The 16,949-nt window shown below is 39.5% G+C and overlaps 1 protein-coding gene across 5 annotated transcripts; it reads right to left on the reverse strand.

Annotated features, from left to right (window-relative positions):
* Nucleotides 1-3,598: 3,598 nt before the first annotated feature.
* On the reverse strand, nt 3,599-15,775 carry SMIM8 (small integral membrane protein 8). 5 transcript variants are annotated; one of them, XM_086317819.1, is made up of 4 exons: nt 15,734-15,775; nt 6,835-6,897; nt 6,382-6,539; nt 3,599-4,071 (listed from the first exon to the last, which is right to left on the reverse strand). In XM_086317819.1, the coding sequence occupies exons 3-4, from the start codon at nt 6,514-6,516 to the stop codon at nt 3,913-3,915; spliced, it is 294 nt and encodes a 97-aa protein (XP_086173945.1). In that variant the 5' UTR covers nt 6,517-6,539; nt 6,835-6,897; nt 15,734-15,775; the 3' UTR covers nt 3,599-3,912. The 5 variants fall into 5 exon arrangements, with proteins under 5 accessions (XP_086173945.1, XP_086173944.1, XP_086173943.1 ...); XM_086317818.1 differs by lacking the exon at nt 6,835-6,897 and adding an exon at nt 8,385-8,421; XM_086317817.1 differs by lacking the exon at nt 6,835-6,897 and adding an exon at nt 8,342-8,421.
* Nucleotides 15,776-16,949: the final 1,174 nt, after the last annotated feature.

Genomic DNA, 16,949 nt, shown 5'->3' on the forward strand with positions numbered 1-16,949 from the left:
CTGGAGTCTAGATTAAATTGTTAACTTACTTAGCAACTGTTGCTAGGTAAGACAAGCTTTGCTCATAAAAGCAACTAGAAATCATGACAAAAGGCAGCATGGTACAGCTCTTCATTTCCCAGATACTTTCTGTATGTTTCCTTCTGCTGCTGTAACAAATGACTACGTAACTGGTGGCTTAAAGCCACACAAATTCATTGTCTTGCAGTTCTGGAGGTCAGAAGTCTACAATGGTGTTGGCAGCACTGCTTCCTTCTGGAGGCTTCAGCGAGAATCTGTTTCCTTGCCTTTTCCAGCTCCCAGAGGCTGTCCCCATTCCTCGGCCCATGGGCTTGCATCAATATAGCCTCTTATCCTCTTGTTTGCAGGGTGACATTGCTTCTTCCTCTCATCATCTGCCTCCCTCTTATAAGGACTTTTGTGATTATATCAGGCCCACCCAAATAATAAAGGGTCATTTCCCTATTTCAAATCCTGAACTTAATCATATCTGTCAAGTTCCTTCTGCCATGGTTTTTCTTTTTCCCAGTCGTGTCTGACTCTTTGTGAGCACCCGAGGACTGCAGCACACCAGGCTACCCAGTACTTCACTCTCTCTTTCTCATGTCCATTGAGTAGATGATACCATCCAACCATCTCATCTTCTGTCATCCCCTTCTCCTCCTGCCCTCAATCTTTCCCAGCACCAGGGTCTTTTCCAATGAGTTTCTTCCAAGGAGCAAGGGTATTTTAATTTCATAGCTGCAGTCACCATCTGCAGTGATTCGAAAACCCAAGAAAATAAAGCCTGTCACTGTTTCCATTGTTTACCCACCTATTTGCCATGAAGTGATGGGATCTTTGTTTTTCTAAATGTTGAGCTTTAAGCCAGCTTTTTCACTCTCCTTTCATCTTCACCAAGAAGCTCTTTAGTTCCTCTTCACTTTCTGCCATTAGGGTGGTGTCATCTGCATATCTGAGGTTATTGGTATAACCTTAACCCTTCTGTCATATAATGAACATGTTTACAGGTTCTGGAATTAGGATCCAAACATCTCTAGGGTGGTGTGGGAAAAGAGGTGTATTATTCAGTCTACCATACTTTCTGTTAAATGTTTACTTAAAGAATTGATTTTTTAAGCCAGAACTAAAAAAAAGGAGTTTAATTTTTTTTTAGGTTATCTATAATGCTTTTGTGCCAGGGCAATAAAACTGGGAAAATCACACAGTACCTTAAAGGAAAAATTACTTTCAGTAAGCCAGCACTCCGGAGAAGGCAATGGCACCCCACTCCAGTACTCTTGCTTGGAAAATCCCATGGATGGAGGAGCCTGGTAGGCTGCAGTCCATGGGGTCACTAAGAGTCAGACACGACTGAGCGACTTCACTTTCACCTTTCACTTTCATGCACTGGAGAAGGAAATGGCAACCCACTCTGGTGTTCTTGCCTGGAGAATCCTAGGGATGGCTGAGCCTGGCGGGCTGCCGTCTATGGGGTCACACAGAGTCGGACACGACTGAAGCAACTTAGCAGCAGCAGCAGCAGCAGCAAGCAAGCACTCAAAATTACTAAGGTTGGCTTTTAAAATCATAGTTAATTCATTTGTTGTCTTGTTTTAAAATGGAAAGAACTGCATCTCAAGAATCCCCTCCTTGGTTAAAAAACTAGGAAGGATTGGTTGCCTTACAGAAGATAAGGCTATTAAACAATAAATAACTTCACTGTTTACACTGGGAAATTCTTAACAACTAAACTGCTTGCTCTTCTGGGCAAATGGCTCTTCTATCAGAACAGATTACTTCCCTGGGCTAAGAGGTTGCTTGCAGCTTACCAGCAGTTCATTTATCAATACTTGCTTCAGGACAATCTATTATGTTACAGTTTGCCCGATCTCAACCAGATTCCTGCATTGGAAAACATTTCTCCTACCACTTGAACTCAGACTCCAAGATGCCCTGAGCATCTTGCCCTGAGCATCCCCTCCTTAGACCACTGACTTGTCTCATTTTCCTTTAGAGAAGGAATGAAAACATCCACAGCCAAGCAGTCTTTGACACTGCACATAGAAGACCGTGCTACAGAACTTGTAACAGACCTATAAACAGTACCACAGTTAGGTTGAAAGTGAAAGTGAAGTCACTCAGTCCTGTCCCAACTCTTTGCAACACCATGGACTGTACCCTACCAGGCTCCTCTGTACATGGAATTTTCCAGGCAAGAATACTGGAGTGGGTTGCCATTTTCTTCTCCAGGGGATCTTCCCGACCCACGGATCAAACCTGGGTCTCCCACTGTAGGTAGACACTTTTACCGTCTAAGCCACCAGGGAAGTCAGGTTGTTTCTAAAATTCAGTGGAATTCTTCCCTTGCCCTATTTTTCGCAGCTGCGCACCTTGTGGAATCTACTGCTACCCTGGTTCACTCACACACAGTCACGTGGTTTAAGGCTGCCCTCTGCCCAGTTCCTGCAGCCCTTCTTTGCTGCAATAACCTCTTGATAGCTCACTAATACTTCCCCCACCAAACAGTAACTTCTTTTGTTGAATATTAGAAGAACTCTAATGATGATGATGTGGCATTAAATGCATAAGTTGAAAACAGAAGAACTCTAGTTCTTTACCAACCAACAGCAAAAGATAATACTTTAAATTAAAAGGCGTTGTATACCACCTAAGTGTATTTAAACTGTATGAAGTGTACTATATAGAGAGACCTCACAAAGAAATATTTAAGGGTCAGTAATAAAGATTTAATTTAGTTGCATACAGATAACTCAATTAGCTAAGCTCTTTAATATCTACAAATCAGACATAATTACTTTTTCATGTATCTTACAAAACTACCATAAAGCACTGGAAATTAAATCTTACATTATGATGATAAACTCTGCCTTTGCAATTATTTTACTTGTTAATAATAAATGAAACAAAATTTCAGAGACAAGATTTATTTACTAAGATGCAACTCCAATGATTTGGAGAATGCGGTAAATATCTAGAAATAAAACACATCTAGAACCCTCATCAGAAAGGTATAAGGTAAACCCCATATACTTATAGTTACTTTAAATCTAGACCTTATCTACTGAGCAGTTCTAGTTTTCAAGTAACTAAGTAACTAGTTTTCAAGTAACTAAGACCAAATGCTCTAGGTCTTACATTTATAGTATCATTGTAACATTAAATTACAATGATAACAATGAAATACAAATAACAATGAAACAATAAATTACAATGAAAACAAAATAGATAACATTTAGTTGTAGTCAAATAAAAACATTATACTCAGTATAACATATTGTCTGGTTATTTTTTTTAAACAACTCCAATTACTCTGGGTTATTCTTTCATTTAATCTTTATTTTAGTAATTGAGTGGGAGTATCTTTTCAACTAAAATAAAAATCTGGACCAAAATTAGCTGAAATGGAAAACTGAAATATATGACCCATCTGTAATTCTGTAAAAACTGTTTTTAACTGCAGGCTTTACAATAATTTATAATCATTTTCTTCTTCACCAGAGAGAAAAAGAACACTGCCTTTGCAAATAGCAAAACTAAACCTTCACAACAGCTGTAAATGCACATTCCCCTTAAAATATTAACAATACCATGCAAATTTAAGAGCAGCAGTACTTTTATTGGACAGAACTTTATAATTCACAAAAATGACTTCCATTCTCATGGCACTTTTTAAAAGAGGATTTAATAAAATTAAAATACTGAACAGCTCTTTCTGTGGAAAAAAGAACACAATAATGGCTGCCATTTTGAAAGGATAACATTCACTCTCGGGGTCTGGCTGCAATCGGCATCCTTCTTCCTCAGCAGCATCTTCTGGAACAACAAACAAGACACTGTGCGGTCCTAATTTTCAGCTGAAGATTTCAGAGGCCCCAGTAAACCTTCATCTTGCAGATGCAACCAGCGCAATCAATCCCATTTAGATGTTTTCCTCCTCATATAACTGTGTCCCTCACTATCAATAGCTTCATAGAGGTCCTTCTTATTCTCCTGTGTCGCATGTAGGTAACCGATATAAGCCACGCAAAGCGAAATGGTTATTAATCCGAAAGCCATTACAGGTTTGTTCTGTCAAAGAAAAAAACAAATCACGAGGTCTCAATAAGACCAATTTGAGGAGACTCAAATATCTCCTGCACTTTCCGCTCGTCATGCCAAGGCTTTAGTACCACACCAGCATTCCTAGGGTCAAATTTCATTTCTAATATTTATCCATTTCTTTATTCAGTTAATTCAACTCCTGATAACTTAGAGACTATGGAAGACTCTTCTTCTTCCCATCATAGCTGGGACATCTCTGACCTTCACCTTTAAGAAGGAAATTGGTCCAGTGCTCAGTTTTCAGTTACCTATGTTGTGAAGAAGTTGCTTAACTTTTTTGGGCCCAAGTTTCCCATCTGCAAACCTTAAATTTTTTATTTTTATTAAGAAGTGAGGAATGAAGTCTACATGCTTTTCTTGTCACCCAGGATCATGAAAACCTGGCAGAAAGCCTTTCATGTTATATACCAGGTACAGCAAAACAGACACACCCTTCTCCGGGAACTTATTCTAGTACCTCAAGAAACACAGTCATAGAACAGATGTGCTGTATATAATAACTCTGACTTGCTGTGTAAAATCCAAGACCCTAAGAGGCAAAGGGATGCTACTTTTTTTTTTTTTGTCACACCACACAGTTTTGGGGATTTTAGTTCCCCAGCCAGGGATTGAACGCGGGCCCTTGGCAGTGACAGGGCAGAGTCCTAACTATGGGATAGCTAGGGAATTCCTGAATTTTTTAAATTTTATTTTATTTTTAAACTTTACATAATTGTATTAGTTTTGCCAAATATCAAAATGAATCCATCACAGGTATACATGTGCTCCCCATCCTGAACCCTCCTCCCTCATCCCTCCCCATACCATCCCTCTGGGTCCTCCCAGTGCACTAGCCCCAAGCATCCAGTATCGTGCATTGAACCTGGACTGGCATCTCGTTTCATACATGATATTTTACATGTTTCAATGCTATTCTCCCAAATCTTCCCACCCTCTCCCTCTCCCACAGAGTCCATAAGACTGTTCCATACATCAGTGTCTCTTTTGCTGTCTCGTACACAGGGTTATTGTTATCATCTTTCTAAATTCCATATATATGCGTTAGTATACTGTATTGGTGTTTTTCCTTCTGGCTTACTTCACTCTGTATAATAGGCTCCAGTTTCATCCACCTCATTAGAACTGATTCAAATGAATTCTTTTTAATGGGTGAGTAATACTCCATTATGTATATGTACCACAGCTTTCTTATCCATTCATCTGCTGATGGACATCTAGGTTGCTTCCATGTCCTGGCTATTATAAACAGTGCTGCGATGAACATTGGGGTACACGTGTCTCTTTCCCTTCTGGTTTCCTCAGTGTGTATGCCCAGCAGTGGGATTGCTGGATCATAAAGCTTTTCAATTCTGTATTTTCTGCTTCTGTTATCATTTCTGCTTCTGTTTCTTTACTATTTTAATCATCAAAAAAAATCAAGGTCAAACTTTTTCAGTGGGATGGACATCTGAGAAAGGCCACTCGCTCAGAGCAGCTTACTTTTGCAGTTCTTGAACTGTACTTGGCAAGTAAAAAAACACATTAGTTCAAAGTTTTTAAAACATTCTACCTTGATTTAATGATTTGATTGCTAAATTGACCTATTTAACTTTCAAACAGTTTATACTGGTAACTATGTTATTAAAATTCTAATCAAATTCAAACATTTAAGTAAATTTTATGACTTGATTTGCATTTTTCAAAAAATAAAACTTAACAAATCAAATGTATTCAGTAACTTGCTACAAAAATATAATTAGCTAACTCCCTAACAGTGTATAAATGCATGTTTTCATATTTTTCAATATATGTTTGCAAAATCTCCTAGGTTAAAACATTATTAATAAGCCTGGAATTGTAGACTGATCAGATTTCCATTCTGTTTTCTTTGTTTCAATGGAAGGCCTTATTTACTTAATAGTACCCAATCAAACAAGTTTCCTTAAAATCAATGCAGCTATTAAAATAAAATTTAAACAGGAATTTGATCAGTTGATTAAAATTCAACTATTTACCATTTAAATTCTCAAAAACCCTCAAAATAATTAGTTTTATATGTATATTTAGTGAAACAGCATTTAAGATTTTCCTTCCATCTACTTCTTATCCACAGAGAGGTCTTACTGCTGCTGCTGCTAAGTCCCTTCAGTTGTGTCCGACTCTGTGTGACCCCATAGATGGCACTAGTTAACATCAAATATCCGTGATAAAATCAAATGTGACAGGAAAATTAGAACTTTCTATTTCTGAAAGCCTAGGTAAATTGAACATAAAGTCTTATCCCGGATGATTTCTTACAGGTTTAATGAAGAGCTCTGGATTCACAGCTCGAAATAAGGTTGTGGTGCGGACCCCTCTGAGCCCTATGTTTCCCAGGTCTTTCTCCTTGGGCGGCTCCTTTTTAAAGGCTGGAGGCTCAGGTGCTGAAGACATCTTGACTAACGATGATTTAATACCTAAAAATAAAATCAGAGACTTTTTTCCCCTTCAAAGTTATGTTTTTCTGATAATGCTCTTAAAAAAATCATTCTATATTCAGTCTTTTTTCAAATTCCGGTCTAGATATATATCAAAAGTGATGGTCAATTCTTTTATTACTTTGTATAACATGTACTTTGTAAATGGCCTTTAGGTTTTGTTTGGTAAAATGGTTATTTTTCATCTCGTGGAACTAGTGAGGTATGAGTCACGCTGTATCTTGCTAAATGAAGGGGGTACTAAGGGTAGGAGTGGCCAGTGGGTTATCCATACCTTCTTAATTTCCTTCCATTTTCACCATTCTTCACCTTCCAACAGCCCTTTCAGGACACCAACCTAAGAGGCATGAGCATTCTTTCGCTCCATTCCTCCTACAGATTGACTCCTCTCCCACTTTCCCTTCCCACCCCTGTGCCTTCCTCCACTGGGTCACCCCAGCACCAGTACCATGCAGGAAGGGTGAGCAGCTGTTGTCCTTACTCCTCCTCTATCGCCCACTCTCTGGCAACAAACACTATGCTACCTCCTTATTGGAAATCATTTTTCTCTTAATTACTCAGAATCTATCCTAATCCTTAATTGGAAATCATTTTTCTCTTAATTACTCAGAATCTATCCTAATAGATCCAAGTATGTCTTTTGGCTTCTGGTTCTCCCTGCTAGAATGTCAACACTTCGTGAATATTTTTTTCTTCTACATACTACTGGGCAAAAGGTTATTCTTACCAATCCTGCCACCGAATGCTGGTGGGGTGGGTGGGGGGAAGTTTGGAAGGGAAAAGATAGGGAAAGAAGCTTTCCAAAGAACGGCTGAGATTCATGACAATATAATAAAATTCTTTGGGGGAAATGCTGAACCCTCAGTAAATGTTATAAAATGAGAGTCAAACACTCACATTTAAACACTTGTTGGGGCTTTGTTTATTCAAGTATTAAGTTTCCCATTTTACAGTCTTTATAAAAGCAATATTTCTGCAACCTTATTACTTATGGAGAAACTTAGGAGTCCAGTTTTTTCAAAAGTGAAAAAGATTAGTCAATGAGAAAACTCAACACATGTGATCCAAACACAGGGGTGTGTTGGGCAGAGCAGGTGTCCATCAGCAAGAGGATCTTGCTTTTCACTCCTATCTTCCTCTTACCAACCATTCTCAGTTATTCATCAAATAAACTTCATGTTCTCTAGACATGTATACTGGCTTCATCATTACTGGGGAGCAAATGAACATTTCTGAAGCCCTGGGAGTTAACTGACTTGCCAATGACAAGTGGTCTCATCTCTTCCGACCGCGATGCATTACAGCAGAAAAGAATGATCATTAACCTCTATTTACCTCTTCTTTGAAGTCCACTTTGGACATGAATTATATGAGGTAACAACTCATAAAACACTTGGTTCATCAGCATTTAACACATCATTCAAGCAGTAACTAGCAATTTTTTAAAAATTTCATGCGCGGTATTGGATGCTTGGGGCTGGTGCACTGGGACGACCCAGAGGGAGGGGAGGGGAGGGAGGAGGGAGGAGGGTTCAGGATGGGGAACGCGGGTATACCTGTGGCGGATTCATTTCGATATTTGGCAAAACTAATGCAATATTGTAAAGTTTAAAAATAAAATAAAATTAAAAAAAAAATTTCAACAGCATTCAAGTTACTAATTTTCTCTATTGGAACAGTGATTTTTTTGTCCACTACAGACAACTTCTGAAACAATTCCATAATATGCCTGAAACCTGTTCAGCCAGCACATGCTTCTAACACATCATGCCCAAGGTTACCAAAAAACTCCAATGTTTTCTGCTGAACCAGGGGTCCACTCACATGCACATTTCTTAGGTGAATTTCTTGAAACTGTAAACTGAAGAAAAATGCACAAACTTAAAGTTGCAAGATAAGTTTTATTTGGGGATCTTACTGAGGTCTATCGCCTGGGAGACAGCCTCTCTGCTATATATATATATATATATATATATATATTGTATTTGCACAAGATTCTCTCTTTCCTTAGCTGAACCTACATTTACTCTGTGATGAAACAAGGGAATAAGCAATCAAGGTAGTATTTATTATACTGTAAACTCTAGACACCAACATTCCATTTACGTTAAACTGTTCATGTTAAACTCTTTGCCAGAAATGACAATTAAAGAATACATAGGCTGGAAACTACTGCAAATGTTTATTGAAAGGGACTTTTACAAATTAAAGGGCTTCCCTGGTAGCTCAGATAGTAAAGAATCCACCTGCAATGCAGGAGACCCCTTTTCAATTCCTGGGTCAGGAAGATCCGCTGGAGAAGGGATAGGCTACCTACTCCAGTGAATTCTGGCCTGGAGAATTCCATGGACTGTATAGTCCATGGGGTCACAAAGGGTCGGACATGACTGAGTGACTTTTACAAATTAAAGAATTACCTACCACACTATATTTTAAAAGATTTAACATACCACAATTTTCATTGTTTGTGATATTTTTAGGAACATATGAGAGTATTGTGCTTAGTCGCTCAGTCACATCTGACTCTTTGTAACCTCATGGACTGTAGTCTGCCAGGCTCCTCTGTCCATGGAGAGTCTCCAGGGAAGAATACTGGAATGGGTTGCCATACTCTCCTCCAGGGGGTCTTCCAAACCCAGGTCTCTCACGTTACAAGCAGATTCTTTACTGTCTGAGCCACCAGGGAAGTCCAAGAATACTAGAGTGGGGAGCCTATCCCTTCTCCAGGGGATCTTCCCAACCCAGGAATCAAACCAGGGTCTCCGGCATTGTAGACGGATTTTTTACCAGTTGAGCTACCAGGGAAGCCCAATGAAAGTACTACTTTCTATCATATATCACTCTTTTACTAGGCCTGGTATAAGACTGCTCAGTTCTGTTGCTGCTTCTCTTTGTATGTGCCACAGTCACTGCAGATGCTCCAACAGTTCTCCCCAAAGTTCATGAACTTGTTTATACCACTCACGGAACTAACAAAAAATTTTAACAACCTTCTATTCTTGCTTGGACAATCTCCATGGATGAGGGAGCCTGGTGGGCTACAGCCCATGGGGTCACAGAGTCGGAAATGACTGAGTGATGAAGCGTGCGTGCATGCAACCACACACACACACCCCTTACATTTATGAAAATAATTATACCAATATTATTTTAGTTAAATATAAAACTATTTATTTATTATTCTTAGGACTTGTCAGTGCATTTCTATTACAGTATGGCAAAATACTCCCTAAATATGACAAATCTTTGATTTGGAAATTATTTTAGAATCTTATACTTTAGAACTACTGACTTTAATTCATGTATGAATGTGGAGCTGGACCATAATGAAAACTGAGTGCTGAAGAATTGATGCTTTGGAACTGTGGTGTCAGAGAAGACTCTTGAGAGTCCCCTGGACTGCAAAGATATCAAACCAGACAATCCTAAAGGAAATCAGTCCTGAATATTCACTGGAAGGACTGATGTTGAAGCTGAAGCTCCAATACTTTGGCCACCTGATGTGAAGAACTGACTCAATGGAAATGACCCTGATGCTGGGAGATTGAAGGCAGGAGGAAAAAGAAGATGACAGAGGATGAGATCGTCGGATGGCATCACCGAGTAGATGAACATGAGTTTGAGAAAGCTCCGGGAGATGGTGAACAGGGAAGCCTGGCGTGCTACAGTCAATGGGGTCGCAAAGAGTTGGACACAACTAAGTGACTGAACTGAATGACTGACTGATACTTTAAATAAAGAGAGACAGATTACTGAGGCCAAAAAGGGATTTATTAGGTAAGAATTTGTAATACGAACAGAACAAAATGAGACTTTTCATGTAAGAAAATGTTCTTTTCTATCTCCTCACATGCCTGGCCCACAGAACGGTAGGAATATGACTGTGAAAGACATGCAAGATGTCGTGGTTGAATAAGTATATAAAATGCAAAACCTTAGTTGTTTCTTCACAGGCGTGTTAATCAGAGCTGATGTAAGTTGTAATTTTAAAAGCTACAGAACTAATCATGAATTCAAAGCACAGCAACAACCTATTCCAACAGTGAGTGGACAGTACCTCAAAAACAGTTACCATCTGACACACATCCATTAGAGCTTCTAAGTTCCCCCATCACTTTCTCCCACTTCTTCTCTTACTCTTTTTTTTCCCCACTGCAAAGCGTGAGGTAAATCACACTTACTTATTCACATGTGATATTGATCCATCTCTAGATATACTTGTTTTCAAGATGAGTTTATTTTTAAGCAAGGACCCGCATTTATTGTGTTAAAAAGGGGACTCTCTCTCTCTAGTGTGCACACGTGCGTGCATGCACATACACACACACACAAACACACACTAGCAGGGATGATAGGAACTTGACACCGCACTGCTGCTGGCCAATTTGGTGATTAATTTCTGTGCCAGTTGACCTCTAAAACATTCAGTAAGTTAGGTATCCCAGGGGCCACCCCATGGCTGTGCAATCTGTCCGGGTGCCCTGTTCTTATTTCTTCTTCATTTTTTTCCATCACCCATTTCTTGTTCCCTTAAATAAGAAATTGTGTACATAATTTTTTTTAATAGAAGAGACTTGCGTTTTTCATACCTGCCTATAAAAAAAGATCTAAACTAAGCTGTATTTACTTCATACGTCTCTCCTGGACAAAAGACAAGTCTCTTCAACAACTGGTGCTGGAAAAACTGGACAGCCACATGTAAAAGAATGAAATTAGAAGATTCTCTAACACCATACACAAACACAAACTTAAAATGGATTACAGACCTAAGTTTAACACTGGATACTATAAAACTCTTAGAGGAAAATACAGGCAGAACATTCTTTGACATAAGTCTCAGCAATATCTTTTTGGATCCCAAAGGATCCACCTACTACAGTGATGAAAATAAAAACAAAAATAAACAAATGGGATGTAATTAACTTAAAAGCTTTTGCACAGCAAAGGAAACCATAAACAAAATGAAAAGACAATCAAAGACGGGAAAATATACTTACAAATCATGTGATCAAGAGATTAATTTCCAAACATACAAATAGTTCATGCAGCTCAATATCCAAAAAAAAAAAAAAATCAAACAACCCAAACAAAAAATGGGCAGAAGACCTAAAAAGACATTTCTGCAAAGAAGACATACAGAAGGCCAAAAACCACATGAAAAGGTGCTCAACACTGCTAACTATCAGAGTATCAAAATCACAGTGAGGTATCACCTAGCACTGTTCAGAATGTCCATCATTGAAAAATCTACAAATAATAAATGCTGGAGAGGATGTGGGGAAAAGGGAAACCTCCATCACTGTTTATGAGAGTGTGAACTGGTGCAGCAGTATGGAGGCTTCTTTAAAAACTAAAAATAGAGCTACTATATGATCCAGCAATCCCACTCCTGCACATATACCCAGAGAAAACCATAATTCAAAAAGATACATGCACTCCAGTGTTCACTGCAGCACTATTGACAATAGCCAAGCCATGTAAGCAACCTAAATGTCCATCAACAGATCAATGGATAAAGATGTGGTACATATATACAATGGAATATTACTTAGTCCTAAAAAATGAAAGAAGAAAAGCTATGACAAACCTAGATACTGTATTAAAAAGCAGAGACCTTACTTTGCCGACAAAGGTCCATATAGTTAAAGCTATATAGATGTGAGAGTTGGACTAAAAAGAAGGTTGAATGCTGAAAAATTGATGCTTTTGAGCTGTGATGTTGGAGAAGACTTTTGAGAGTCCCTTGGACTGCAAGGAGATCCAACCAGTCTATCCTAAAGGAAATCAGTCCTGAATATTCATTGTAAGGACTGATGCTGAAGCTGAAGCTCCAATACTTTGGTCACCTGATGCGAAGAACTGATTCACTGGAAAAGACCCTCATGCTGGGAAAGACTGAAGGCAGGAGGAGAGGAGGACAACAGAGGATGAGATGGCTGGATGGCATCACTGACTCAATGGACATGAGTTTGAGCAAGCTCTGGGAGATGGTGAAGGACAGGGAAGCCTGGTGTGCTGCAGTCCATGGGGTAGCAAAGATTTGGACACAACTGAGCAACTGAACAACAAAAAAATGAAATAATGCCATTTGCAGCAAAATGGATAGACCTAGAGATCATACTAAGCAAAGTAAGTCAGAAAGAGAAAGACAAATACCATATGATATCACTTATACATGGAATCTAAATGATACAAACTTATTTATAAAACAGAAAAAGACTCACGGACATAGAAAACAAACTTATGGTTACAAAAAAGGGAATGGTAGCATGGGATAAATTAGGAATCTGGGATTAACATACACAACTATATATAAAATAATCAACACGGATGTACTGTATAACACAGGGAGCTACCCTCAGTGTTTTGTAATAAACTATAAGGGGAAAGAATCTGGAAAAAACGTATGTATAACTAAATCATACATTGTGCTGCACACCTGCAGCTAACACAGCATTGTAAAGAAACTATACTCCAATCTAAAAGCTTTAAAAAAAAAAAAAAGATCTAAACTAAACTGCATTTACTTCATACGTCCCTCCCAGCAAAAGGTTCCTTACCTTTTTCTCCTGCCCCTTCTCTGGGGAAGGCAATATGTGATGAGAAAGGAAGCAGCGGCCTCTTTGTAGCAACGCCCTAAAGTATGAGTGAAAATCGTGCCCCCAGAACGAATACACTGTACGAGACTGTACAAAGATGATCTTAGGCAGCAGAAAATTTAAACCATTTTCTCTCCTTTATTAAAATTCCAGCTCTGTGGGATAATCCAGAATGTACTTGGCAGCTGATATTAAACAATTTGCTGGCACAAAACTGGCATGACATAAAAATTAGACCAAGATATAAAGAATATGAGTTACTTTGGTGAGAAACTTAATCCTTAGATATTCATTTTGAAATAAGCATCTGAACAGAAGATAAATGAAAAAAAAAAAAAAAGGTCAGAATCACAGAATACTGGTGAAAAGGAATGCCAGCAATAAAGCCTTGCTTTTATTAAATAAAAGCCTTAGGGGAATTATAAAATGGATAAAATACTTTAAGGATATATAATGTACTTGTTATTTTTGTTTCACATACCACACTATTTCAGAATTTAAGAAAATAACTTGAAGTTTGGGGCAGGACACCTTAAAAATAATTTGATTTAGAATACACAAGTTCAGGACAGAATCAGACAGCTTTCTGTCTTAAGGGAATGTACCATTGCTGCAAATTCCAATTTTGCTACCTATTAAGTGTATGTTTTTGAGTGACAACTTCTCTGAGCTTCAGTTTGCACTTTTATAAAAGGGATATTACCTACTGCATAGAATGACTTTGTAGATTAAATGAGGTAACATTTTTTAAAGGACATAACAGAAGTTCAACAAATAGTAGCTATTTTCATCTCCACCAATTAATTCAATCCCTTTTTCTAAACAAATCTAAACCAAAAGAGATTGATTGTCTTTGCCCATGGAAGAGTGAGATAATCCAGGTCACTCATGTTCCAGCCAACCACTGGTCCACCACTTCACTCCTAAATCGTTAAGACTCAGCATTTCTAAGTCATTATAAGATTGAAGAAATGTAACAAAATGTTTCAATTGGAGTATAATTGCTTTAGTGTTAGTTTCTGCTGCATAACAACAGTGAATCAACTATATGTATACATATATCCCCCCTCTCTTGAGTCTCTCACCCCACCCTTGTCCACCCCTCTAGTCTCATAGAGCACTGAACTGAGCTTCCTGTGCTATACAGCAGCGTCGGGCTATTTTACAACAAGGTAGCCTATGTGTGTCAATGCTACTCTCTCCATTTGTCTCACCCTCCTCTTCCCAGCCCCCCTCACCATCCACAGTCTGTTCTCTACATCTGTCTCTCTATTCCTATCCTGCAAATGGCTTCATCAGTACCATTTTCTGGATTCTATATACATGTATTAATATACAATATTGGTTTTTCTCTCTCTGATTTTCTCCACTCTGTATGACAGACTCCAGGTTCAACGACTTCTCTACAAATGACCCAATTTCGTTCATTTTTATGGCTGAGTAATTAATATTCCAACGAAGCATAAAATTATAATCACTTAATTTTTTTAAATTTATTTTTAATTGAAGGATAATTGCTTTACAATACTGTGTTGGTTCTGTCATACATCAACATGAATCAGATAGATACACATATGTCCCCTCTCTTTTGGGTTTTAAATTTTAAAGATGAACTCTGTATTTGTTGTTTTTAATGGTAAAAGTTATTCTTTTTTTAATCCCTTGAAATTTACCATACCTAGAGACAGATACTGACAAGGAATGTTATTTACAAAGGATGTTGCCAACAATCTGAGGGCTGTAAAGTATTATTTGGGTCCGCTGCCTTCCCCATATTGTGGGACCTACACTGCTGCTGCTGCTGCTGCTGCTAAGTCGCTTCAGTCGTGTCCGACTCTGTGCGACCCCATAGACAGCAGCCCACCAGGCTCCCCCGTCCCTGGGATTCTCCAGGCAAGAACACTGGAGTGGGTTGCCATTTCCTTCTCCAATGCATGAAAGTGGAAAGTGAAAGTGAAGTCACTCAGTCGTGTCTGACTCTTTGCGACCCCATGGACTGCATGCAGCCTACCAGGCTCCTCCGTCCATGGGATTTTCCAAGCAAGAGTACTGGAGTGGGGTGCCATCGCCTTCTCCTGGACCTACACTGCATCTTGCTATTAGTCAAAGACAGATGCCTTTGAAGCCTCCAGAAAAAGAAACTGCATTCAATTGAGTTCTAGACATTGTCTTGCAGGGGAGACACAGGACTGTAAACACACTTAAAAAGCAAAGAGGAAACTCACGTGAAAAAATTACAAAACCACTTTCCCCTAATTAGGAGTTTGGTGAGGTGGGATACCAAAAAAACTGTCCAGAATATGAGAAGGTTCTTTGGGTGGAGGTGTCCACGTATGGGGCGAGACACGCGCCCCGTGGGGTCAGAAACCTCCAGATCCAGCTCTGGGAGTTCACCGAGTGGCGACGACTGTACCGGGAAAGAGGGGGCCTCGAGAGAACGCCCCCGAGTCCGAATCCATGCACCTGGGAACGAGGTCCACAGGGCGGTAGGGCCCGCCAAGGACAGGATCAAGACCGCTGTGGAGCGGCCACCTCGTCCCCGACCCCGCCACGCCAACCCCTTCCGCCGCTCACCTGTCGCTGGGTCACCTCTGCCCGCCCGCCGCACTCCGTCTCGTCTCCTCCTGCGGGAGAGAGCGTCTCAGCGCACTCCGCAAACTCGGCGCTGCAGCGGCCCCTACGGCCTGGAGGCTGCGGCGCAGGGGCGCGGGAGTTGTGGAGATGACTCTAGCGCCTCTCCTCCACATCCCTGGTCCTCCAGCCCAACGGAGGGATGAGGTTTGCAAGGGGCATTTTAGGTTTCTTCCCTTTTTTGCCTTATGTTTTCAGTCCCCTAGGTTCCAATAACTTTCCAGTTTCGCGTGTGTGTTTTGTATAAGTAAAAGAAGAAATCACCTAGAACTACGTTTATTTAATGGAAGGGGAAAGCTTTCTGATTTGGGAAAGAACACTTGAATCTGGTCTCCTGCGGGCCGCATTTTATGGGCACAGTGTTTCAAATGCACAGTTAGTGCTCTGCCATTCTATTAGTGCCTTGAAATTCCAAGATGTGGTTATGGTTGTGATTTGCACACACTTTGCTGATGGTGATGGAGTGGGTTGCCATACCCTCTTTCAGGGGATCTTCCCAACCCAAGGATCCAACTGGGCTCTCCTGCACTGCAGGCGGATTCTTCACTGTCTGAGCCACCAGGAAAGCCCAAGAACACTGGAGTGGGTAGCTTATCCCTTCTTCGTGGGAACTTCCTGACTCAGGAATAGAACCAGGGTCTCCTGAATTGCAGAGATTCTTTACCAGTTGAGCTACCCAGGAAGCCCTAAATGCCAAATACCACTATGCAAAGAAAAGCACTTTTACTATCATGACCAACCTAAAGTGATCAAGTAAAAGAATAAATGAAACCTAAGAACCTGTTTAATTAAAAAAAAAAAAAAGCATAAACTATAGGTAATTATAAGAGAGAAAAGCCTGAAGATCTTGTCAGTTTAATGGATATGAGTACAATGCAAATGATATGAATAGACAATAGTTCTATTTTATGATGCTTTTAAGAAATTACTTTGAAAAATGATGCTAGTCTGAATGCAGTTTTTATAATCCTGTTTTAAAATAGCATCATCAATATTTAATAATATTTAACAAGAGATTTGATATTTGCTAGGGTTAGGAGGTTTTATATTTGATGGGACTAGCTGCATAAAACAAAGTTTCATCCATGTGAAAATTCGTTCAAGTTTACAAAAGATGTCTGTTTTAATTAGAAGTTCCCTGATGGTCTGTGAGCCCTTT

The sequence above is a fragment of the Bos grunniens genome, chromosome 9 (genome assembly GCF_055505025.1).
Source record: "Bos grunniens cultivar Pamir isolate PY7600 chromosome 9, Bosgru_T2T1.0, whole genome shotgun sequence".
In the NCBI taxonomy this organism is placed as follows: domain Eukaryota; kingdom Metazoa; phylum Chordata; class Mammalia; order Artiodactyla; family Bovidae; genus Bos; species Bos grunniens.

Excerpts from the sequence above, each read along its gene's own strand:
- SMIM8 (XM_086317816.1), bottom strand. The coding sequence starts at position 6,516 with ATGTCTTCAGCACCTGAGCCTCCAGCCTTTAAAAAGGAGCCGCCCAAG. Across the intron at positions 4,072-6,381 it reads CAGAGCTCTTCATTAAACCT|AACAAACCTGTAATGGCTTT; the intron begins GTAAGAAATCAT and ends TTTCTTTGACAG.